This window comes from Dasypus novemcinctus, chromosome 11 (assembly GCF_030445035.2).
Source record: "Dasypus novemcinctus isolate mDasNov1 chromosome 11, mDasNov1.1.hap2, whole genome shotgun sequence".
In the NCBI taxonomy this organism is placed as follows: Eukaryota; Metazoa; Chordata; class Mammalia; order Cingulata; family Dasypodidae; genus Dasypus; species Dasypus novemcinctus.
This window is the reverse complement of record NC_080683.1, coordinates 9,243,596-9,270,713: the sequence shown is the minus strand read 5'-3', so window position 1 is coordinate 9,270,713 and position 27,118 is coordinate 9,243,596. Positions and strand designations below refer to the sequence as shown.

The 27,118-nt window shown below is 40.6% G+C and overlaps 2 protein-coding genes across 3 annotated transcripts in view; one reads left to right on the top strand and one right to left on the bottom strand.

Annotated features, from left to right (window-relative positions):
• The window catches only part of TBC1D22B (TBC1 domain family member 22B), a 101,391-nt gene extending 79,246 nt beyond the window's left edge, over positions 1–22,145 (bottom strand). Inside the window, exons 1-2 of the mRNA XM_004484073.4 lie at positions 21,919–22,145; positions 3,200–3,256 (exon numbers count right to left, since the gene is read on the bottom strand). Of these exons, the coding sequence (XP_004484130.2) occupies positions 3,200–3,256; positions 21,919–21,974 (113 nt within the window). The 5' untranslated portion in view covers positions 21,975–22,145. The remainder of the gene's footprint in view (positions 1–3,199; positions 3,257–21,918) is intronic.
• A 145-nt stretch (positions 22,146–22,290) lies between these two features.
• The window catches only part of LOC101431320 (transmembrane protein 217), a 65,210-nt gene continuing 60,382 nt past the window's right edge, over positions 22,291–27,118 (top strand). For both annotated transcript variants that reach the window (XM_058306664.2, XM_012521820.3), the window contains exons 1-2: positions 22,291–22,324; positions 22,569–22,645. The gene's annotated coding sequence lies outside the window, so the exon portion shown is untranslated. The remainder of the gene's footprint in view (positions 22,325–22,568; positions 22,646–27,118) is intronic.

Genomic DNA, 27,118 nt, shown 5'->3' with positions numbered 1-27,118 from the left:
TAGCAAAGAAAAAGGGATTCAAGAAGTACAGGTGATACTAAAAACTCTCAAAAACATAATAAATGGTACATTTGAGAAAGACAGTTGTTTGGTGAACGGTAAAACTTGCTAAATGGTATCACAAACACCTAAGGATATTTTTTTAAAAGAATACTGGCTATTCTTTTTTATACTGGCTAGGAACAATCATTCTGCAATTTGATAACACTATATACTGTTTTTTACCGCTCTATCTATTACACTTAATAGAAACATGACACAAATTTATTCAGAAAAAATTTTGACACTGGAAAGGAATGTGAAGTAGGTAGAGAAATTTAGTAACATTCAAATAAATCCAACTGGTGTAGCTTCATGTGAACTAGTTTTATAACTCAGAACTAGGACCTATCATACTTTGGTATCAATTCTGAAAACAATAAATTTAGCGGCTTGTCACATCATCAAGTAGCCAATGGGACTGTTGTGCAGTAAGACTGGTTTTATATGAGCTATAAAATTTATTGCAGGCAATATTATCACTAATCATAATGGTTTGGCAAATTGAAATCAATATACATGGGCACGGAATGACTTACTGTGCTTACACAGTTTAGATGATTAAAGACCCAGTGTGAAGGTTTCCACTGTGATGGGGATTAACTGCACAGTAATTAATGATGGTCTGAAGTAGAATGATAATCATGCAGTGGAGAAAGTAATAATAATGTCCCAACAAAGGTACTAAAATAAGGCCAATAAATGTTTTATAGTGACAATCTAGAATTGTAAAATGGTCTCGTGCAGACTGAACTGCTGTCCCATGTTGTAGAGAATTAATGTTAAACCACCAAGTGCACAAAAAAAGGAAGCAATTAATGACAGTGACAGTTATATCCCTCCCAAATTGCAAAGCTAAGTGCTTATTTCTACTGAAAGCATGATTGCAATTCTGCTGAACAATCAGTGAAAATACTGATGATTTATATCATTAACAGATGAGAAAACAAAAGTGTATAAAGTTTGTTGAGGCAGTGTGAGATATAGTGAAATTCCCTAAGACCTGTCCAAAATACAGAACAAGGAAAAACTCAGTTGATGATAGGTGCAGGAAAGATATGGTGACCCTGGCGGCAGACTTGGCCCAGTGGTTAGGGCGTCCGTCTACCACATGGGAGGTTCACAGTCCAAAATCCGGGCCTCCTTGACTCGTGTGCAGCTGGCCCATGTGCAGTGCTGATGCGCACAAGGAGTGCCCTGCCACACAGGGGTGTCCCCCACGTCGGAGAGCCCCATGTGCAAGGAGTGTACCCCGTAATGAGAGCCGCCCATCGCGAAAGAAAGTGCAGCCTGCCCAGGAATGGCGCCACACACATGGAAAGCTGACACAACAAGATGATGCAACCAAAGAAACACAGATTCCCATGCCGCTGACAACAGAAGCAGACAAAGAAGACGCAGCAAATAGACAAAGAGAACAGAACCGGGGTGGGGGGAAGGGGAGAGAAATAAATAAATAAATCTTGAAAAAAAGATATGGTGACCCTGATCCAAATATAAAATGGTGCCTTGGTGTCTATGGATCATACCAACATGTATGAGGGACAGACAGATTTCTATGTCAGCCATGTATTTATCAGGAGACTTTAACATCTCACTAGCCAGAATCAGGGTCACGAACTTACCCCAGCCAGTCACTTGGATTACCAAGAAATTATTATAAAAGGCTCAGACCAATTCTGATACCTGCTCTAAGTACACTGATACCTGTTCAATATCGGAATAAAATGATGATTCTTGAGTAAAGAAGAAGCAGGGACAGGGATGACTGTTAGGCAGGTAATCAATAGTGCTGGCCCACAGACCAGATAGCCTCTTCTTGATAAAACCAAGGAAATGGTAAAATTCATTCCATTGAATGGAAATACCATTTAAATATCCCAGAAAATATGCTGCACCTTAAGTAGAAAAGCTAATGCAAGGTGGAAACTGAGGGACATTAAAGAAAAGCTCATTGTCTAAGTAAATGAGATAGTTTCATTCCTTTACTCCCAAATGCCAGACACTTTTCTAGGTTCTCAGGTATAGTGGTGAGCAAAACAAAGCCTCGGAAGTTTACATTCTAGTGGCTACCAATACATAAATTAGCCATCTTACAGAAAAGAACCACAGACAGGTTTCCATAGTAATTCAGAAGATTGTACCTTCCACATATAGCCAAATCACTTAGAATTACAGTAAGCTCACGACATATTCATCTAAGTTATATGAAATGCTAAGTTGTTAATACATATATAACAGCATTTTTCTAGGTACACTAAATTCTTAGATGCACATTATCTTTACTTCCCCATTGACTATGAAGAAAGGATGGATATTATTACACAGACCCTAGGAAAGTGAAAACCTAAGTCTCCTATACCTCCCAAATCATTCTCCTTTTACTACAAACTACAGTTTTCCTAAAAACAAGTATCTTAAGATTAAGTATGCCCAACGACCGAGGCTAGAGTTCTTAGAGAATCTGAGGAGACCTACTTCCTGACTCATTTAAATTCACTATGGCTGAGTGATGGTCCTTGAAAGAAAAGTATAATGAAGCAAAAACTGGGGTAAGAATATACACCCACACATCTTACATTTAACTAGGGTGTTGTATTTTAAAATTATTTGAGTTTTACTAAGGAAAGAGTCTCTAGGGACCTTTTAAATCTGCTCTTTGCCTGGGTTTCCCCAAGGGTGTCAAAGAGAGAGAAGACATGAAGAACGTCAGCCCTAGAGCTCCACTCGATTTGCCCTAGTTCCCACAGTGAGAGAAGGTGACAGACCTATCTTTATTCAGAAGCAATGAGCCCCAGAAACCAGGTCTGCTAAAAGACGGTTATCAATAATCCAGTTTCAGAGACCACACTTCATCAATAAAGACCTTTTGATCAGAACAGAGAATACAACACCAAACCTTACATACACCAGCTTCTAACGTAGGAAAACACAAAATCTCTGATGTGAGTTAATTTCTCGTTCTAGTAATGGACCAGAAGATTGCTCATCTCCAACCCAAATTAAGGCAGAGCTAATACTAGGAAAGGTCAAAGTAGAAACTGTCCATGTCATTTCAAAAGGGTACAGTGGTGAGCAAAACAAAGGGGAGGTGAGAGAGGAGGCAGCGGGGAGAATGAAAGAAGTATATGCATGAAGGGAAAAAAAGGTCTTGACTTACTTTTTGGTGAGCCGTGGGTCCAGAGGAGGGTGCTGTGCTCCATATACAGGCTGGATGCTAAAAGCAAGAAAAAGGGAGGAAGTAAATTGCCAGGAAACTAAACATATTTGGTGAGTACCATTACATCACAAAATTGGAAGGGACACTGAGAAATAGGTTACCTCCAAAAATGACTATATTCAATCCACCTGCAAAAGAGAGCAATCTGCTTTAAAAAAGGAAAAAAAGAAAAAAAAAAGTGTTTGAGGATGTTGATTTCCCTGGTGAGGTTTTTGTGTCTCATATACCCAATTATGAGGAAGTCCTGTCTAGAATGAAGGAATTGGGAAAGACTATGAGCATTAAAGTTGGAGAGAACAGAGTTCAAAGCCCAGTTCTGGATGGAGGAATAAAATATGGATTAGAGTGAATTTACTGGTATTCTACTATACAACTATTGTAACTAGTAAGGGAAGAAACTGTAGCATTAATATGGAGAAAGTGGCCACGGTAGTTGCTGAGGGAGGGAGAGGGAAGAAGAGATGTGATGTGGGGGCATTTTCAGGACTTGGAGTTGTCCTAAATGATATTGCAGGGACAGATGCTGGACATTATATATCCTGCCATAACCCACTGAATGGACTGGGGGAGAGTGTGAACTGCAATGTAAACTATAATCCATATGGTGCAGCAGTGCTCCAAAATGTATTCACCAAATGCAATGAATGTGCCACAATGATGAAAGAGGTTGTTGATGTGGGAGGAGTAAGTGAGGGCAGGGCAGTGTGGGGTATGGGTAACCTCTTATATTTTTTAATGTAACATTTTTTGTGATCTATGTAGCTCAAAAAAAAAAAAAAAGACAATTTAATAAAAAAATTTTTGATTGCTCAAAAAATAAAATAAAATAAAATTTTTTAAAAGCCCGGTTCTGGCATCCAATGCTACTGTAACATTTTGTCTAGTTACTTGACCATTTTGAACCTGTTTTCTCAGTAAAATGGGGAATATCACCTACCTTAAAGGATTATTGGGCTAGAAGAGAGTGAAGAAACACATTGAAATCCTCAAAGAAAGAGTGACCAAAGGAACTCTCTCACACACTGCTGGTAATCACTTTGGAAAAGTTTGGCTATATTTAGGAAGAATGACATATACATATCCTAAATCACAGTATTTTCATTCTCAAGTATATATCTTAAGAGAAATATATACCAATATGTATCAGGAAACATGTATAAAATTATTCCTAGCATTATGGTTCCTTGTTAGCCCCAAATTAAACAACCCAAATGTCCATCAACAGTGAAAAGAGAAGTAAACTGTAATATATCTGTTTAATAGAACATGACAAAGCAATACAAATAAGTGAACTAGGGCTACAATTAACAATGTAGATGAGTCTTACAAAAGTCATGTTGCACAAAAGAAGCAAAGTATAGAGTAAATAATTTACGATTCTATTATTCATTTATCTTAAAGATTTATTTATTTTTAGAAATTTATTCCCCCCCCCCAGTTGTCTGCTCTCTGTGTCCATTCGCTGTGTGTTCCTCTGTGACCACTTCTATCCTTACCATCGGCACCAGGAATCTGTGTTTCTTTTTGTTGCGTCATCTTGTTGTGTCAGCTCTCTGTGTGTGCGGCACCATTCCTGGGCAGGCTGCACTTTCTTTCGTGCTGGGCGGCTCTCCTTATGGGGCGCACTCCTTGCGCGTGGGGTTCCCCTACGTGGGACACCCCTGCGTGGCACGGCACTCCTTGTGCGCATCAGCACTGCGCATGGGCCAGCTACACACGGGTCAAGGAGGCCCGGGGTATGAACTGTGGACTTCCCATGTGGTAGGCGGACGCCCTAACCACTGGGCCAAAGTCCGCTTTCCTGATTCTATTTATAAACATGTCAAAAACAGGAAAAAGGATTTCTATTGTTTTTGGATGCCTATTTAGTGTAATGAAAAGAAAGCAAGGAAGTGATTAAATAAAAGGATGGTGGCTCTCTAGGTAGGGGGAAAGGTATGGTAGAGAAGGGACACGTGGGCATTGGGAATTCTGGGGTGCTGGTAGTTACGCAACTGCTCACTTTAGGATGATTCATCAATTCATAACACCTCACATTTGTGTTTTATGCACTTTTCTGAGTGTAGTATTTCATAATATTCTAAAAAGTGAACTGACAGTAATTTTACATCAAGTCAAACTGTTTTTCAAGCATAAAGATGATAGAAAAATAATTTTCAACTTGTAAGTACACAGGGAATATGGATTTCCTGACTCCATTTAGAAATAACTACTAAAGGAAAAACTTCAACTAAACAAGATAAAAATGGAGAAGTCATGGAAAAGGGCTAGTGGAGAACATTTAACTGATTTAACCCTAGGACTAAGTCAAATTTGAGGCTTTCAGGTTGCAGAAAGGAATGTAAAAATTATTTTAATGGCAAATGTTGAAATGTAGAGAAAAAGTGAAAAAAAAAAAAGTATGTTGATTCCCTCATCTTTTACTGAAAGAGCTCAAATGATATTTAAAGCTGATAGTTTAGTTCAAGAAATGGAGGCATAAGCATGATTAAAGATATAAAGTAAAATTAAGAAAAATAATATAATCATCTAAAAGCAGGTGGGAAAAATGGAGGCAGGAATGTAACTACTAACTTCGTCTTTGTCGTTGTAGGGAGTCAACACACTGTTTGAAGAAATATGGCATAAGGATATACTTTCAAACACAATCACTAGAATAAAAAAATCAATCCTTCCAAATTATCAGCATATACATATGATACTCCCCACCCTGAAAGCAAACGCATATAGTGAAAGAATTTTGTAAAAGAAAATACTGAGGGAAACAGATGTGGTTCAACCAACTGGGCTCCCATCTACCATACAGGAGGTCCAGGGTTCGATGTCCAGGGCCTCCTGGTGAGGGCAAGCTGGCACACGCAGAGTGCTGGCCCACGCAGAGTGCTGGCCCTCGCAGAGTGCTGGCCCACGTAGAGTGCTGGCCCATGTAGAGTGCTGGCCCACGCAGAGTGCCAGCCCATGCTGGAATGCTGCTCAGTGCAGGAAAGCTGCCTCACACAGGAGTGCTAGCCGATACGGAGAGCTGGTGCAGCAAGATGATGCAACAAGAGACACAGAGGAGAGAAAATAAGAAGATGTGGTGGAATGGGGAGCTGAGGTAGTGCAAGAGAGTAATTGCCTCTCTCCCACCCCGGAAGGTCCCAGGATTGGTTCCCGGAGCCACCTAATGAGAATACAAGCAGACGCAGAAGAACACACAGCAAATGGACACAGAGAGCAGACAATGGGAGGAATGGGGGAAGAAATAAATAAATCTTTAAAAAAAAAAAAGAAAATATTGAAAGATCAAACATGTCAGTCATTTTAGTAAATTTAAATGGAGCTCAACTTACCTACTAAAAGAAAAAGGATTATCATCAACAGCAGACAGGTTAAATAAACCTTAGTAAATCTCCTAAAAAGAGATTTCACTGCCATGAAATGAATTCTAAGACATTAATCGAACAAAGGTACTAAACTGTATGCATAAAGTGCCATAATTTTTGGTAAAAAAGCTTTAAACTATTAAAACATAAACATATTTATGATTGATTAGTGTTCTACATTCATAGAGTATCTCTGAAAAAATGTCAAGATACCAGTAGCAGTTGGTTTGCCTCCAGAAAGAGCAACCAGATGAATAAGGAAGGAACTGCAGGTAGACAGTTTTCGCTGCAAACCTTTTAGCACCTTTCTGATTTGGCACCATGTACCATCTTTAAAAATAATAATAATAAACAATCATAAGGCAGTTGGGAGATTTAAATGGGACAATTTGTAAAAAGCTCTTCAGCACAATTCCTGGCAGGTGGTAACACGCATTTAATGGTAAGAAGGTGGCTAGGTAGTGTCTGGTGGAAACATCAGACACTACCCTGCATACAGAGTACGAGAAATGTTGGTTTTCTTCTTTCCTCTCATTTTTGTCGTTTAATTTTTACCCAATACTTAGAAAAGTGAGCAACTTTATCAAGTACCTTATTTGACATAACAAATGTGATCCTAATGATGCTTTTAGATATAAATGTAGCAAAACCAACCATTTGCACACTTGATTTCTACTAAGATTTCAGAAGGAAACTTCCTGTAGGCGATCTTTTGTTGGGTATTTAACTGTTGGGTATTGCTCCTACCTTTTCAACTGTAAGAATCTTAACTCTCTAAATCTTTCTGGAAGGTATAAAGCAATTTGTCAACAAACCATTACATTAACTGCTACAGAAATACAAACTCTGGAAACCAAATACTACTTTAATTTGGTTTAAGGGTTTCCCAGGGAGACGGGGAAGAAAATAAGAGGAGTTGAAGGGTAAAGGGAAAGTTTGGTTTAGAGATGGGGGGACTTAGGCAAAACAAAAAAATGTGAAGACTTCTGGGAAGATGGCAGACTAGAAAGATATGGGACTCTCTTCTCTTCCAGAAAAAAAAACTAGAGGACAGGCAGAAATGGCCTGGAAAAAAGTCTTCCAGGGTTTAGGACACCAGGAAGGCTGGATCCCATCCAGAAGGGAGAGAGGCAAGGGAAAGGAATTATGATCGCAAAACTATGAGTTAAAAATCAAAGCTGCAACTGCCAAAATCCTCCCCCACGCATACTTACACTTTTGAGTTCTCAGGCCTCGGGCCTTGGTGCCAGGAAGGAACTAAAGAAATCCAGCCCTCTCAATCTCCCTCTCTACTGAAGGGCACTGGTTGTTGAGGATACAGAAGTGAGTGGAAAAGGGAGACTTGTATCAAAGAAATTTTTATTTGTAAGGCTCCGTACAACCTTGAGGCAGGATCCTCTGTCACATTGTTGTGACCAGAGTTTGTACTGAGAGGACTGCTTAGTCATCAGCAAATATTAGAAGCCATACTAAGAAAATGGAAGAAATTCCCAGAAAAGGAATATATCAAAGCCCCAGATGAGATATACAATTTGAGACAACTAATCAATGAGGTTCATATAAATCTCCTAAATAAAATCAGTGAGTTGAAAGATAATATGGCTAAAGAGATAAAGTACATCAAGGAGACAGTGGGTGAGCACAAAGAAGGATTTGAAAACCTGAACAGAAAATTCATTTTATGGGAAAGAAAGGCACAACATGAGAGATCAAAAACACATTAGAAAGGGGAAACGGACTTGGCCCAGTGGTTAGGGCGTCTGTCTACCACATGGGAGGTCCGCGGTTCAAACCCCGGGCCTCCTTGACCCATGTGGAGCTGGCCCATGTGCAGTGCTGATGCGCGCAAGGAGTGCCCTGCCACGCAGGGGTGTCCCCCGCGTAGGGGAGCCCCACACGCAAGGAATGCACCCCATAAGGAGAGCCATCCAGCACGAAAGAAAGTGCAGCCTGCCCAGGAATGGCGCCACCCACACGGAGAGCTGACACAACAAGATGACACAACAAAAAGAGACAGATTTCTGCGCTGCAGACAACAGAAGCAGACAAAGAAACAAGACGCGGCAAATAGACACAGAGAACAAACATCCGGGGGTGGGGGGATAAATAAATAAATAAAATCTTAAAAAAAACACACATTAGAGGCATACAACAGTAGACTCAAAATAATATAAGAAAGAATAAGTGATACAGAAGATAGAGCAGCAGAAATTGGAGAGACATAAGAACAGAGTGAAAAGAACGGAAAAAATTGAGCAGGGACTCGGGGAGTTGAATGATAATAGGAAACAAAACAACATACCTGTTATAGGAGTTCCAGAAGAAGAGAAGGGAAAAGGGGCAGAGAGTATTTGAGGAAATAATCAGGGCTTAAATTACCTTTTTAAAATAAACCATGCAGCTATATAGTAGACATCACAATATAGCTCACACCCAGGTTGGTGGCCCACCACCCAGCTTAAGGAATGATACATTATGTGTTGAAACCCCAGTACACTCCTCCCTCTTTTCCTAGGAAGCCACTCTATTTAATCTGGCATTCTTTACTATCATTTTTTGTTTTGTTTTGTTTTCTATGTAGTATCCCAAAACAATATATAATGAAATATTTGCCCTTCAAACTAATTTTAGGGTAAAATTCAGCGACATTAATCATATTTACAATGTTGTGCTATCACCACCAGCACTCATTACCAAAACTTTTTCATCTCCCTAAACAGAAATTCTGTACCTATGAAGCATTAACTCTCCATTCCTCATCCCTCTATCCCTTGCAATCTACTCTGTCTCTTAAGAATTTGCATATGTATCTTCTAGTAATTTCATTTAGGTGATGTCATATTTGTCCTTTTGTGTCTAGCTTACGTCATTCAACATGTCTTCAAGGTTCACCCATCTTGTAGCATGTATTGGAAATTCATTCCTATCTATGGCCAAATAATATTCCGTTTTATGTATATATCACATTTTGTTTCCCCATTCATCTGTTGATAGACACTGGGTTGTTTCTACTTTTTGGCTATTGTGAATAATGCTGCTATGAACAATGGTATAGAAATATCTGTTCATGTCTCTGCTTTCAGTTCTTTTGGGTATATACCTACAAGTGGGATTACCAGGTCATATGGTCTTGGGGATTAAATCATGTCCCCTACAAAAGGATGTTCAGGTCCCAACCCCTGATCCTGTGGGTGTGAACCCATTTGTAAAGGGTTATTAGTTATTAACCTTTGAAGATGTTACTAGTTATTGTGTACCCAAACTGAATGAAGGATGCAAAGAAAAAAACCACAGGGAGCAGCCAGAAGCTAGAAGGCAATGGAACCCCAAAGAGAAAGAAGACACTGCCATGTGTATTGCCAAGGGACGGAAAAGCCAAGGATCCCCAAAGATTGCCAGTCATCTAGAAGATACCAATCTTAGAAGGAAGCAAGCTTTCTAGTCCCTGAAACTGTGGACCAATAGATTCCTCTTATTAAGTTAACCCATTGTATAGTATTTGTTTCAGCAGCCAGGACACAAAAACATATGGCAATTTTGCATTTAACTTTTTAAAAAATTACTCTTCTTAAAAAAAAACAAACTTTTATTGTCACAATATATATACAACTCAAAATTTTCCATTTTAACCACTTTCAAGTATACAATTTGTGGTATTAATTACATATCCAATATTATGCTACCATCACCAACATCCATTACTCAAACTTTTTCACCACCCCAAAGAGAAATTCTGCATATATTCAGCAGTAACTCTTCATTTCCTTTACCCCCTGGCCCTTGGTAACCTGTGATCTACTATGTGTCTCTATAAATTTACTCATTCTAGGTATTTCATGTAAGTGAAATCATGCAATATGTCTTTTGTGTCTGGATTATTTCACTCAAACAATGTCTTCAAGATTCATCCATGTTGTAGTATGTATCATAACTTCATTCCTTTACACAGCTGAATAATATTCCATTGTATATATATATTACATTTTGTTTATCCATTTTTCTATTGATGGACATTTGGGTTGTTTCCACCTTTTAGCTACTGTGAATAATTCTACTATGAACATTGGTATACAAATATCTGTTCAAGCCCCTGCTTTCAATTTTTTGGGTGCCTGTATCAAGAAGTGGGATTGCTGGGTTATGTGGTAGTTTTATGTTTAATTTCTAAAGAACCACCAGACTGTTTTCCACTGTGGCTATACCATTTTACATTCTCACCAACAGTGCACTAGAGTTCCAATTTCTCCATATCCTCCCAATATTTATTTTCCATTTTTTTAAATAACAGTCACTCTAATGTATGTGAAGTTGTATCTCATTGTGGTTTTGATTTGCATTTCCCTAATGGATAATGATATTGAGCATCTTTTCATATGCTTATTGGTCATCTGTATATCTTTTTTGGAGAAATGTCTATTCAAGTCCTTTGCCTATTTTTTTTAATTGGGTTATCTTTTTGTTGAGTTCTAGAACTTTTTTATAGATTCTGGATAGTAAATCTTATCAGATACGTGATTTACACCTACTGTCTCCCATTTTTGGAGACTGCCTTTTTACTTTTTTGATAGTGTCCTTTGATACAAAAAAGTTTTCAATTTTGATGAAATCCAAGTTATCTATTTTTTCTTTTGTTGCTTATGCTTTTTGGTGCTATAGCTAAGAATCTATTGCCAAATACTCCTGAAGAATTCCCTTATGTTTCCTTCTAGGAGTTTTATGACGTTAGTTCTTACACTTAGGTCTGATATATTTTGAGCTAATGGTTGTATATATGGTGTGAGGTAGGCGTCCAATTTCATTCTTTTGTGTATGGATATTCAGTTTCTCCACGGCCATTTGTTGAAGAGTCTCGTCAAGTCCCATTGAGTGGACTTGGCAATCTTGTTGAAAATCAATTGGCATATAGATGTATAGGCTTATTTCTGAACTCTCAAACGTATTTCATTAGTCTATATGTCCATCCTATGCTAGTATCACAGTTCTTTCTTTCATTGTGTCTTTTTTTTAAAGATACTTAGATCACATAAATGTTACATAAAAAATATAGGGGATTCCCATATGCCCCGCTCCCTGCCCTCCCACATTTTCCCACATTAACATCCTTCATTATTGTGGTACATTTGTCACATTGATGAACACATTTTAGAGTATTGCCACTAAGTGTGGATTATATTTTACACTGGAGTTGACACTCTCTCCCACACAATTTTGTAAGTTATGACAAGATATATAATACCCAGTATCTGTCATTGCAACGTCATTCAGGACAATTTCCAAGTCCCGAGAATGTCCCCATGTTACACATGTTATTTTTCCCTTTCCCTCCCCTCAGAACCTCGGGTGGCCACTGCCTCCATATCAATGATAAAAGTTCTTCCATTGTTAGAATCACAATAAGTCTATAGTAGAATAACAGTAAGTCCACTCTAGTCCATAGTTCATTCCCCAATCCTGAGGGTTCTGGATGGTGATGCTCACTCCACCTCTAATTGAGAGGGGGCTTAGATCCCATGTGGCAGATGAATGGGACTCTCTTGCTTGCAGTTGTAGACTCTCTCAGTTCCTTGGGATGGTCGTTGTCCATCCTTGTTAGCTGTCTTGGTTGAGTCCAATGAGCTGGAGAATAGGTATTGCAACTGTGTTGAGACCACACTGTTTTGATTACTGTTGCTTTGTAGTAAGTTTTGGAATTGGGATGTAAAAAGCATTTTGATTGACATTTTTTAACACAAAGTACAGAGAATAATATAACAAGCATAAACCCATCATTCTGATTTAACAAACGTTAACATTTGTCACTCTTTTCAGGAAATAAAGTGCTAGAGAGACTACTGAATTCCCAGTTGCAGCCCTCCAGTTCCATTCTTCTCCCTCCACAAGAGATAACCATAATGCTAAAGTTAGTATGAATCCTTCCCGTCTGTCCTTATACGTTTAATATATATTCATGTATCCATAACTACAGTTTAAGTGTTTTTAAACTTTACACAAAAAATAGCATATTGTACATATCATTCTACATTTTGCTTTTTTCATAAAACAATGTGTTTTCACCCAGCTCAACTATTATGTTTTCCTGAGTACAAAAGTAACATATGCTAGTGGGAAAATTGGAAAGTCAACTTCCAGTTTTCTTCACCCAGAAGAAGACATGGTGTCAACTAGATTTTCAGCTTCTAGAAAGCAGTGATCTTGCTATGTCTTTTTCTCTGGTCCCCTCACCACCTGGCAGAACTCAACACATACCAGCAAGCACTTAACAATACTTACTGAATGAGGACTGAGACTTAGCACAAAATCCATGCCTCTGCTTAGCCGACCCTTCTCTAGCTAGACCTAAAAAGTAGAGGAAAACACACTGCAACTCAGATATGCACAGAATAGGCTACAGGATGTGTTGCGAGTGAGACCAAAGGGAATAAATATTCTGGTCAACCTCCCAGTCATTCTCTTTAAGAAAACCAACGTAACAGAATGAATTGGCATAGCAGCTATACGTAGTCAGAACAGTACAAAAACTTTGATAGGAAAAAATCAGCAGGTGTTTGTTACATGCTGACAGAGGAGCTGATATTTTAAATATGGGAATAGAGCTATCCAATTCAAAGCCAAGTATGTTGGCAACTTATTTAAGTTCACACACTCACTCAATGTAAGTCTTCCAGAACTGGGGACCTATGCTTTTTAGTGATAATTTAGTATCATATAGTCACTTACTGTATTAGTAAAGCATTCCCAAGCTAAGAATAGGTTGTAATGTACTTGGGGACCAGTGCACTGAGTCTACTATTGGATTCATTAATAAATGCAACATGACCAAATGACAAAGTTATGGCTAAAAAAATCAATGAGCACCTATGTAATTCAAGTGATTAGACATTTTTATCAACTTCATTTAATGCTGGTAAGATTTCCTTGACTTTAATAATAAATATTTTTGTTCCAAAAGGATGGAGGAAAAAAAAGGGCAGAGGAACCGTTTCCAGAATTTAACTTTCCTCAGAAAGTTAAATATAGAATGACCTTATAACTTGGCAACCTCACTGCTAGGTATATCCCCAAAAGAACTGAAAGGAGGGATTCAAACAGATATTTGCACACTGATGTTCATAGCAGCATTTTTCACAATTGCCAAAAGATGGAAGCAACCCAAGTTTCTATGATAGATGAACGGAGAAACCAAATGTGGTTTATACATAAAATGGAATATTATTCAGCTATAAAAAGGAATGAAGTTCTGATTCATGCTACAACCCGGATGAGCCTTCAAAAAGGCAAATGCTGCATAAGATCACTTACATGAAATAAGTAGAATATGCAAATTTATAAAGCTAGAAACTAGAATTCAGTTTACAAGGGGCTGGGTGAGGTTTGGAATGGGGCGTGTTTTAGTATGCAAAGCTGCTGAAAGCAGACACCATAAAATGGATTGGCTTTTAACCGTGGGAACTTACTTGCTCACAAGCTTACAGTTTTGAGGCTAAGAAAAATGTCCAAATCAAGGCATCATAGAGTGGTGCTTTCTCCCCAAAGACCACTGCCAGCGATCCTGGATTCCTGTTGCGTGACAAGGCAAATGGTGGAGTCTGCTGGTCTCTCCCTTCTCCTCCAGCTTTTGCTGTTTTCAGGTTCTTGCTTTCGTGGCTTTTTCTCTCTTTCAATTTCATTCTCTTATAAAAGCCTCCAGTGAAAGGATTAAGACACAACCTAGACCATGCCTTAACTGAAGTAATCTTTGGAAAAGTCGTACTTACAATAGTTTATACCCACAGGAATGGAATAGCTTTAAGAAAATGATTTTCTGGGGTACATACAGTTCCAAACCACCACAGGGAGTTAAAGCTTAATTGGTATGAAGTTGCTGTTTGGGGTAATGAAAAAGGTTTGGCAATTAATGATGATAATGGAGGCACAACTTTATGATTAATTAAGACCACTGAACTATATATTTGTTTTTGTTATTTAAAAAAACTTTTAAGAAGTTTTAGATTACATAAATGTTATATCAAAAATACAGGAGATTCCCATATACCCTACTCCCTCCCCCTCCCAGACTTTCCCACATTAACAACTCTGTCATTAGTATGGTACAATTGTTACAGTTCATAGACACATACTGAAGCCTTATTACTAACCATGACCTATGGCTTACATTATGGTTTACACTTTGTACCACACAATTTTATAGGTTTTGACAAAGTGTATAATGGCCTGTATCTGTCACTGCAATATTATGCAGTACAATTCCAATGTCCCCAAAATGCCCTATGTTACACATGTTCTTCCCTCTCCCTCCCCTCAGAACCTCTGGTGGCACTGCCTTTATATCAAAGATACAAGTTCTTTTGTCGCTAGAATAATAAGTCTATAGTAGAATAATAATGTCTACTTTAGTCCATTGTACTTTCACCAATCTTGAGAATTTGGGGGTGGTAATGTCCACTCTGTTTCTGAGAGGGGGCTTAAATCTCATGGGGAAGATGGATGGAGCTGTCTTGCTTGCAGCTGTAGATACTCTCTGCTTTTTGGGATGGGCATTGTCCATCATCATCCTTTGTTAGTTGTCCTGGGTGAGTTCAAAGAACTGGAGAGGAGGTGTTGCAACTCGCCTGAGATTCAGGGCCCAAACAGTATATGAATAGACTGAAGATTTAAGTCTCTGGGGCATAATTAACAAGTACAGTGCTAATTATAGGTTCAAATAAAAGGGGCAGAAGAGCCATGTGTAGGGAAACTATAACTGAGTCTAACTCTGTTACATTGGGGAGCATATATTCCAAAGTGAGGCTCACTGACAGGGTGCCGAATTCCTGAGCTTGTCTGCCCTGCCGGTGGTGTCTAGATGTCTCTAGAGCCCCCAGGAGCCCTGCTGTTAGAGGCCCTGCTTATTGTAGCAGTCAGTGAGATCCTGCTGAGACGTACACAAGCATAACCTGGAATGACCTCCAGACTCACTTTGAAATCTCTTGGCCATAAAACTCATTTGTAGTTAATATTTCCCCCTTTTGGTCAAAGTCTTTTTCCAGATGCACGAACTATATATTTGAAAGTGGATAAGACGGAGTATTATCAGTTGTATATAAGTTTACCAGAATTCAACAAAAACAAACAAAAAAAGCATGGAACCGTACAACACAAAAATTGAACCCTAATGTAAACTATGGACTATAGTTAATAGTAGAATTTTTATAATATATTGTTTCATCAAATGTAACAAAGTTACCACAATAAGGAAGAATGCCAATAATGGGAAAAACTGTGTGTGTGAGGAGGGTATATGCATTCTATAAACATTCTACAAACCTAAAAAAAAAAAAAAAGAATGTGGGGCCTGAACCAGGCAGCTCACATTTGTCTCTCCTACCCCAAGTCTAATCCATACCTTTCATTGCAAACGTCCACAACCTTGGAACAGAAGGGACGCCACAAGAGAGGGTGCCTTAATCTTAGCAGAGACTGAGGGAAGCGGGAAGTGATAGCAGAAAGAGCACTGGGTCAGGAGTCAAGAAATCTACAGTGTGATTCAGGGAAGGTCACTTCCACTCTCTGGGCCTGTTTCCTCATCTGCAGGGGCCTTAGACTTGAGTTCTAACACTCTACAAGTCTATGGCATCCAGATACTCAATGGGGCCAGCAAATCACTACGTTCCGAAGCGAATATATAAGACAAAATAGAAAAGCACACCTTCAGGCAAAAAAAAAAAAAAATTGCTCCTATCTATCAACCTGATGTGACTGACAGAGCAAAAGAGAACTATCCACTGATAGGAGTTGCAGTTGGAAAGTTTAAACTCAATACTCCAACTTCAGAACTGGTAAGACCCCTAGGGATCACTTAAAGCAAACTTCTCATTTCATAGGTAAGGAAATCAAGCATTGAGTATTTAAGTACTTTGCCCTAAAAGTTGGCTTTTTCTCTCAAGATGTGACACCACAAGTTACCTGGCTACCTAATCCAGAAACTTGGGAGTGACACCTCCATGGCACCTCCCACTCTCGTGATTTACCAAGTCATGCCGATCATCTCCAACTCGACCACTACTCTCCATTTCCACTGCCACTGCCCTAGTCCAGGGCATCGTCACCTCTCCCACTACTGCCTGCCACTGGGAGTTGAGGGGTGGGGTGAGAGGGTTTGGAAATTTGTAAAACGAGGGTGGGAGTGGGGCTGAGAGAGGGTGTTCGTCCCAGTGAGTGGTAGGCATTCCTAGCATTTAATGGGCAGGAGCCAGGTATGTCCAGAATTAACCGGTCCAAAATGTCCACTCTGTGTCCCCACCCACCCACCCCTTAGCTGTGAAACACTCCTCCAAATCATTCTCCCCAAGACAGCGGGAATGATATGCTTATAAATGCTTATAAACACCATCAACCTTCTAGTAGCATCCTACTGCTTTCAGGATAAAGATCCAAGTCCTTACTTGGCTGATCTTTCCAACCAGGAAAGGCCTGGAAGACTCAGACAGTTTGGATTTTAACAAAAAAAGGAAGCCAATAAAGGGACAAGAAGAGAAGTAAGAGGTCCAGTTAGAAAGCTACAGGAGCAGTCCAGCAGAGGTCTCTGTTTGATCCAGGGTGGTAGGAGTGGAAGTGAAACTACTCAGATTTGGAATATATTTTGTTTTGATAAACCAACAGACTTGCTGATGTGGTAGTAAGAGGATAAGAAAAATCCAATATTAGGATTTTTGGCCTGAGGAACTTGGTGAATGGTAGGACCATTAAGTGAGATGATTTAGGAGCAGCCTTGCAGGGGTGGCAGACATGGATAACAAGAGCTATGTGTGGACACAATAAGTCTGAAATGCCTACAAGACAGCCAAGTGGAGATGCATTACTTGTTGAAGAGCCAAATGAAAAAAAGACCCCAGCACTGGTACCCAGATTTATTTCTGTTTTAATTTGCTAAAAGCTGTTGGGAGCAATATACTAGAAATAGGTTGGCTTTGACAATGGGTATTTATTAGGTTAGAAGCTTCTAGTTCTGAGGCCACAAAGGGTCCAAATCAAGGCATCATCAAGGAATCCTTTTTCCCAGAGCTGCAGCTATGAGCCATCAGACACACGGGGGTGTCCGTGCCTCTCTCCTCTCTTTTCCAGTCCTCACTGATTTCAGCTTCTAGCTAAAGTGGCTTCCTCAGTCAGCTTCTGGCTCCCGGGGTCCTCTCTCTCAGCTTCTGGGTTCCTCTCTTCCTCTGCAGCTTTTTTTCTGTGTCTGTGGCATTTTGTTCCTCTGTTTATAAAGGAGGCGTGTAAAAGAATTAAGACCTACCCTGGGTGACACAATCTAATTCAAGCCCCTTGACTGAAGTAATTTAATCAAAATGTCCTACCTACAATAGGTTTATAAGCACAGGAATGGATTACCTTTAAGAACAGGATTTTCTGGAGTCTAACATGCCATGCCATAGATCTAATTCAGGGCTTTGTTCTCAGTGGTTCTCAAAGTGCAGCCCCCAACTAGCAGCATCAGCACTGTTTGGGTACCTTGTTAGAAACTCAGCTTCTCAGGCCACACCCCACACCTACTGAATCAGAAACTCTGGGAGTAGGACCTAGCAATCCATAGTTTAATAAGCCCTCCAGGTGACGTATGAGCAATAAAGTTTAAAATTCCTCATCACCAGTGAATACCTAATAGCCATCTGCTCAGCATTAGGCTTCTCTGTGTCTCCATAAACCCTCTCTCTAATTAACAATGCATGGTGGTTTTTTTTCACCCAAGGCTCACTCCAGGCTCCAGACACAACACTGATCAAAGATTTTCAATTCCAGATTCAGAAAAGAGAGCAAGGAGGAAAATAAATAAAAACTGGAAGATAATAATCATTATCATAATAATAGCCAATAGTATTGAGTATTTTCTGTGCATTATCTCATTTAATCCCCCTAACAGCCTTATGGGGTAGATACTGATTATCCCCATTTACACATGAGGAGACTGAGACACAGTAAGGTTAAGTAACTTGCCCAAGGTCATACAGCTAGAAAGTGGCAGAGCTGGGATTTGAACCCAGGCAATCAGATTTGAGAGATTTAATTCTTAACCACAATGGTATACACTGCATCCCATCTTCTTAGGCATCTATACAAAGACTATTTGATGTAGTAAGTACCTGGGACTCTTCGGCATAACAGAGAGAACTTTAAAGGATTCCACAGAATTACCATATGACCCAGCAATTCCACTCCAAGGTATATACTCCAAATAATAGAAAAAATACATCAACAAAAAAAAACCTGTACATGAATGTTCATACCAGCTTCATTCGTAAAAGCCAAAAAAAAAAAAAATTGGAAACAACCCAAATGTCCATCAACTGACGAATGGATAAACAAAATGTAGTATATCCATACGATGAAGTATTATCCAGCCATAAAAACAATGAAGTACTGATACATGCTACAACATGAATGAGCCTTGAAAGCATTATGCTTAGTAAAAGAATTCAGTTACAAAAAGTCACACATATTATATTATTCATTTATATGAAATGGCCAGAATTGGCAAATCCATGGAAACAGAAAATTAAGATCAGTGGTTTGCAGGGGCTGTTGGGAGTGGGGAATGGGAAGTGATTGCTTACACAGGTATGGGTTTTTTTCTGGGGTGATGAAAATGTTCTGAAATTAGTGGTGACGGTTGCCCAACTCTGTGAATATGCTTAAAAAAACACTGAATTGTACACTTTAAAAGGGTAAATTTTATCACATGTGAATTATATCTCAATAAAGCTGTTTGGCTTTTTTTTTTTCAGGACATTTAATTCATTTTGAACCTAGGTGATTTTTTTACTAAATAAAATTCCTATTGTCACTAAGGACTCTAGATCATGATCAAAGAAAATGAAAGTACCCTGCCATTGCTTTGATTTTTTTACCTTTCAATTTGCAGAGTAAACTAGTTTCACTTCTAGGTTGTCATGAACTTAGCACACAGCAATTTGTGTCACTTCCCCACATAGGAGAAAGTTCTGCTTCACTAAAACCGAAAGAGTACAGATGCAAAAGTTCTATTTCTGAGAAAATGCCTTAGCATTTTCCTTAAACCAAAGCATCTTTCTATCTAAAAGAACCTTAGTGTCTCCTATATCCATGGGCTCCTGGCGCTTCCCTGTTAAAAGTACAGGGCTGAACAGTGTTTCTCTTCACCAACAAATACTATGAAGTGTGGCAACACTTTAATGCCTTAAGAATAAAAAATGAAGGGAGCAGATGTGGCTCAAGGGGTTGAGCGCCTGCTTCTCACATGGGAGGTCCCAGGCTTGGTTCCCAGTGCCTCCTAAAAACAAAAACAAACAAATGAAAAAAACCAATTCAGGGGGAGCTGATATGGCTCAGTGGTTGAGTGCTGACTTCCCATATACCAGGTCCCGTGTTCAATTCCCGGCCCTGGTTCCTCAAAAAAAACACACAAACAATGAAAACGAATAACTAGTACTAAAGAACTTGAGAAACATACTTTTATAGTTTTTCTGGCTCGAATATTAATAGCAATGTTAATAATTACTATTTATTGGGCAACTATAATGTGCTAAATAAACTCTGTCATAGATTCTTTACAAATACAGTATTTCATTTAGTTCTCAAAATAATAACTCTTATCCTCATTTCATAAATAAGAAAACTGAGGCCTAGAAAGATTAAAGTATTTGTCCATGGTAACACAAGTAAGTAAGAGAGTCCAAATAATAATCCAGGTCTTTTTGAAATCAAATGGTCTCTCCTCTATCCCTCTATATTCTTCTTCAAAATGAAAAAGCCAGAAACATGAAGAAACTGAATAAAGACTCCTCTTGCTATCTCACAAAAGCAGTGCTTTCAACAAAAGAGGAAATATGGAAAACAGAAGATCATTAATAGCAACCAGCAATCAGTAGGCACAAAAGACACACCATGTCCCACATCTCATACACTTCTTCCTGATTTAACAGTTTTCCCATTGATTCTGATTATCAGCTTAGGATGTCAAATTTTAATGATCTCACTATGGAAAACCCCAGAGAACAGAAGTTAGCACAACTGGAGAGCTCACTAGATCAGGAAGGAAAAGGAATCAGCTGGCAGGAAGTAGTGCTTATCTAAAAACGTCCAACGTCTTTAGCACTAATATTAATACTGGAATTCCACAGCACTTTAATCTCAAAGTATCTTTGCATTCTCTTGCATTATTTTAATACTGCATTAATAAAAGCTGATTCCCATCCTATTTGCTATAGGTCTAATAGGATCCTAAATAAAATTAGACTGCTACATAGCCACCACTGGCCCTCATTTCTCTCTCTTGCTAAACAGTTACAAGTTCAAAAGATAATTCCAGAAAGACAAGACTTAAATGAATTAGGAAAAGTAGCACGTGGGGCACAACCAAATGTGAATTTCATCACCAAATAGACCTTGGCTGGCAGAAATCTTAAGTTCACGACTCAAACACACTCCTATCTCAGGACTTTGTCTAAAACAAATTGAAACTGTAAGCCAACAGCAAACTGATGGATGGGCAATTATTGAATCTCAACATACACCAAATAGGAAAAAAAAAAAAAAAGTAGTTTAGAAGGCCTGCTCTCCCACCAAACTAAAGAATGGAAGAATTTGGATTTAGTACATTTGCATGCGAACATTACAACACGGGGCCGCCTGGGGAGGGGGGGCGTGGTCTCTAGGCACTGGACAAATCCTTGGAAAATGCCAAAGAAATAGCCCCGATTCTGGGGTCTACCTTGTAATAATTCCTAATGGGAAAGAATCAATTCGAGAAAAAGTAAGGTCGAGTTTGAGAATTTTCTTCACTTTTTCTGTCCCCCACCCCGCACGCGCGCAAAGTTCCTACCACACCTTTTAAGAGTCCAGGAAGGATTCGTACGTGCCGAGCTGAGGGAACACGGGAAGGGGCTAGCCTCAGGCAAGCAACCACCTGTGCATGGTGGCGACCCCCGAAAGGGAGTTCTCTTCAAAGTGGGAGGCAGCTCTGGGGATGGTTCTCCGAACCCAGGACTGACCCTGGCTACTCACCACACTCCAATTCCCCCTACGGCGGGTCTGCTCCGAGCGCAGCCCCTTCGGCGACCTCCGCCCCCAGACCCGGGTGTGCTCCCACACTCAGCCCTTCCCCAGCTCCTCTGCCCGACAGCTGCCCTGCCGCCACCAGGCAGCCGCCCCACTCCACCGCCAGCGCGGGTTCCCCAAACCAGCCTTCCGGGCTCGGCGGCGCCCCAGGCCCGCGGGACTTAGGGTTTAGCATATGGAGGGGTTTGGACCAATGCCCTCTCTCTCCCAGGATCCTGGGCTCACCTCCCCGGCAGCTTGGCGCTCCTCTTCCAAAATTGTTTGCTGTTCTCGGCGGCCATTGCTCTGGCCCGGGGTAGGCGTTGTAGGTGGGCCAGGGGGGTACCCGGCCGGACGCCCCCAGACCCAGCAACCCGAGGGCCAACCCAGGCCGCTTCCCCGGCGGTCACCCGCTCCCAGGTCCTGGGGGCGCCATCTTGGATGTGGGCGCCCCTCCACCCAGAGCCGCTGCCATTGGTGGGCTTCTCAGGCTGTGGACGGGCGGACCAATGGGGAGCGCGATTCCTGCATGCCCCTGAAGCCGACCGGTAACGTCAAGGGCTGGGCATACAGGTGGACCGGGAAGGCGGAGCTTGAGCAGGCAAGGGGGCGGGGCGGAAAGTTCCTACCTCCGGGAGGGTAAGAGAAGCAGGTAAAGAAAGGGGCCTATGGGAAGGATGAAAGGTGCCGTTTTCGTTGGGGAGAATGAGGTTCTCTGGGGTTCTTGAGTCCACTCTTTTTTTTGGAAGGAAAGAGCATGAGCTGTATATATATGTGTGTTTGCGTATTTATATATAAATCTTTGACCTAAAAGTCAAGGGCTTATGTGTTGATTATGGCCCGTTTTTGACATCTCCCAACTCAGTGACACTCTGATTATTACCTTCCTCTTCCAGGTTCTGTTTGGACCCCGCTTATTTATCTGTAAAGGAGGGTCAATAGGGATCCGATAACCGAGTTAACTGTTCAACACGTGAGTAACGGTTGATTCATCAGTCTCCCCGGTCTCTATTAATTGATCACTGTGAAAGGACTTATGCTGTGGGTGAAATTCAAATGATCTAATCCCTCTTTCCCTCAGTAATTCTGACTTTCTATCTAGGAGGACCCAGATGCTGAAAACCAGTGTTTAGGGAGTGCCTTTCTTAGTTATCTTTCCAGTTTAGACTACCACGTACTAATTCTTACAAGGTCATGGTATTTCTCCATGGTGTGAATCACAGAGATAAGGATGTATTCCCAAACACCCTTAATTGCCCTTATTAGTCTATTATAAATTGTTCACCCTTGAATTTATTTTCAATCTAATTTTGACCCAGAATGAGATTTAATATTATTGTTTTGAATCCTTTGAATGTCTTGGTGGTGGTTTTGCTCTTTTTGAGTTTCCCTGGCTGTATATCATGGTGATTTACGAGATGGAGAGGGGTCCAGAGTAGTTTTGTTTGTTTGTTTGTTTGTTTTATCAGATTGCTGAGGTGGGCTGGTTGCCCCCGCACGTACTGTTACCACCTGTAATATCTTGGAGTACATACTGGAGTGCACTTAAGGACCTCCTGTCTAAAGAAGGACCATCCTTTATATGCTTTCAATGGCTTCTTTCAACATAGACTTTATACCCATTGTCAAGCTTCTTTTGTGCCCCCAATTTTAGAATTATGGGATTGTATGAAAAGGACTGTTTTTACTCTCTCCCAATCTTTCATGTTTTTACAGACTTTCATCTTCTCTCCTCTCATATAGTCACCTTTATGGGCATTTAATCCATTAAACAAAAGCTCCTCTATCTTTTAAGTCACTTTAACTGCCTTTCTCTGGCTCTTCTTTTTCTTAGGATGCAGGGACCAGCATTGCACACTGGGCCCCAAACTGGGTGTCCTGAGAATTTTGTTGACACTGATGCCTTCTCTTTATTCTGGACATCCAGAACATTTGCTGCCCTTTTTGGATTTTAGAAGAGCTAATTTTCTGAAGAATATCTACATTGACTTCTAGATCACTTTCCTTGGTGGTAACTGGCAGTTCAGAGTTTATGGCATTAAATATATCATCTTAATTGTCTTTCCCAAAATACACTACCTTCTACTTATCCACGTAGCAAGACACCTGCCACTTCCCAGCATCCTTACATTGCTTTAGAAATGTTCCAGAAGATGTCCCTATCGATTTGACATTTCATTATGCGGAAAGCAGAGTATAAATGTGCCTAAATGTGTCTCATCATATTCCTTTTTCTTAATCATTTATGAAATGTTAAATAACACTAATCCCAAGGAATGCTGTTAGCATTGTTCAACCCAGAGAAGCCCTATTATTCTTACTGTTTTCTCCTGTAAGCCAGAGTCCTATTCAAGACCAAAAAAAATACCCAGTCTCCAGGTGATATAACTTTTTTTTTTTTTTTTGAGGTACCAGGGCCAGGGATTGAACCTGGGACCTCATATGTGGAAAGCCAGCGCTCAGTCACGGAGCCACACCCGCTTCCCTAGATTGGTTTTCTCATTTGCTTTGCTTATCGTTTGTTTTTGTTTTTTCAGGAGGCACTGGGATCTGAACCTGAGACTTCCCATGTGGGAGGCGGGCACCCAACTGCTTGAGCCACATCTGCTCCCTGGCATAACTTTTTAACTAGTCTTTAGTCTTTGTTAGGGAAGTTAAAAAATTTTAGACCCTCTCTCGCCACCACCACAATGACCACCCTAATATAAACCAACCACATCTTTTCTTGGACCATTACATCAGCTACCTATGAAGCCTCTTTGCTTCCACAGTTGCCCTTCTACAGTCTATTCTCCACCAGAGAGAGCCTCTTAAAATAAGTCAGATAATGTCTCACCCCTGTTCAAAACCTTGCCATGGTTCCCATCACACTTGGCATAAAAGCCAAGGTCCTTAAAGAACTCTACCTGATTTGGTTCCATCCACCTCTCCAATCTCGTCTCATTCCATGCTCTTCCTTGCTTATTCTGTTAACACCGGCCTTTTTGCTCTTCTACCTCAAGATCTTTGCATTGGCTGTTTTCTCTGCTTGGAATTCTCTTCCACCAGATATCTCCATGGCTTGCCTCTGCATTTCATTCCAGGAGAGTCCTGAATGGCTTCACCTTAGAGAGCCCTTGCCTGGCCATCCATTTTTTTTTTTTTAAAGGCTTATTTATTTATTTTTCCTCCCTCCCACCCCCCAGATGGCTCCCTTGTCTGTCTTTTTTTTTTTTTTTTAAAGATTTATTATTTTATTTAATTCCCCCCCCCCCCCCCGGTTGTCTGTTCTTGGTGTCTATTTGCTGCGTCTTGTTTCTTTGTCCGCTTCTGTTGTCGTCAGCGGCACGGGAAGTGTGGGCGGCGCCATTCCTGGGCAGGCTGCTCTTTCTTTTCACGCTGGGCGGCTCTCCTTACGGGGCGCACTCCTTGTGCGTGGGGCTCTCACGCAGGGGACACCCTTGCGTGGCACGGCACTCCTTGCGCGCATCAGCACTGCGCATGGCCAGCTCCACACGGGTCAAGGAGGCCCGGGGTTTGAACCGCGGACCTCCCATATGGTAGACGGACGCCCTAACCACTGGGCCAAAGTCCGTTTCCCTCCCTTGTCTGTCTTGATCGTTGTGTCTGCTCTCTGTGTCTGCTCATCTTCTCTAGGAGCCGCTGGGAACCAAATCTGGGCAGCCATCTTCACACCAAACTTTGCCCAACTAGAGGTGAAACTCGCTGGTTTAAGGTTCCCAAGAAGTCTTTGGAGCCTTTTTGATGGAGGTTCACTAGATTAGTGTGTTTGTCATTTAATGTACATTCATATCACCTGGGGATCTTGTTAAACATTTAGATTCTGGTTCAGAGGGTGTGGGATGGAGCCTACAAGTCTGCAGTTCTCCACAACCCCCAGGTGACACTGATGCTGCTGAACTGTGGACCTCACTTTAGAGATCATCCATTAATAGTACTGTATACCTCTGTTATCCTTGAATGTGTGTCAAGAGTTTAATTATTTTGAAACTGTAAGTCAAGACTTTTCACATTGTCTTTGACTTACAGTTTCAAAGCCATACAGTGCAAGTTTTTACCTTTTCCTCCTTAACTTCATATTCATTCATGAGAATTAAACAGCTTAGAATGAAGCAAGGTAGAGTTAAGGAAATGGGATATGCATGGGGTTAGATATGGACTAAAAAGAGGTGGGCATATCCTAATCCTTAGGGAACATTTTATGGAAGAGATAAGACCTGAGTAGGGATGGGCAGGAAAAGAAGGAGAAAGGCCTAAAGAGCAGTAGAGAGGTCATTTCAGAGCAGCTACTCCATGGGGAAGATAAAAATAGAGAAAAAAAGCCTTTGGACTTAGTGACAAAGAGATTACTGGCGAACTTGAACGTCAGCAAAGGAGTGGAGTAGAAGGATGTAGACACTGTGATGAGAGTAAAGGTTAAGAAAGTAGGCAAGAAACAGCTCTCATAATGCATTGTAGAATGTTGCACCAACAAGGAGATGGTGAGGTCAAGCTGGAATTTAGGAACAAAAGAGCTCTTTCTGTACCTAGACAACTAGAAGGAGCCAAATGAGAAAAATCAGTTATGCTGGAGAAAGCCAAGGAATATGCCAAAGACTGAAGAACCAAGAGGTTATTATAAAGAGAGGAACAGAGAGTTATTAGAGTTTGGAGCATGGGAGGAAGATTTGGCATTTCATTCCTAGGAATTTATTCGAAATAAAATAAGTCAAAAGGAGGTGGGAAAGCTCTGTGCACAAAGAAGTTCTTTGCCTTGTGTGACAATTTGAAATTATTTTATGAACCCCCAAAAGAGAAACATTATGTTTGTAAACTAATCTGTTCCTCTGGGTATGATACCATTTGATTGCATTAAATTCAGTTGAGAGGCCTTTTTTTAGATTTCTTGATAAGATCGATTTAGGGCATTTGATTGGACTATGTCAGTGAGTCATGACTCAGGTTGAGGCCCTACTCCCTTTGCTGGGTCTGACATAAATGGACTCACGTGGACAGACATGGGGATAAATGAGGAACTGCTATGTTTCATTCTGCCATTTGAGAGAGGAGACTCCAGTTTTGCCCACAGCTGAGCTGCAAGGACAGAAGCCCTAAGAGACAAGCCTTATGCCAGGAGAGAGAGGACCAGAGGATTGCATAAGTATGAATCTCCAAGAGGCTGAGCCCAGGGAGCAGCTCAAGAAAAGATGAGCCATTTGCATGATAGAGTGCAGCAAAATTGAGAAGAAAATGGAACAGTCCAGCCTGAAACAAGAGGCCTGGCAAGAGACAAGCCCTATGCCCGGTTGTCCTCATCTGAGCCCCGGGAGACAGTAGAGCCTGGAGGAGAAGGCAGAGACCAGGCAGAGATCGCCCGCCATCTTGCTTCCACCTGCGCAGCGAACGTGAGTGAGAAAGCGCCCCTTATGGTGTCTTAAGTTGGACTTTTCATGGCCTTGGAACTGTC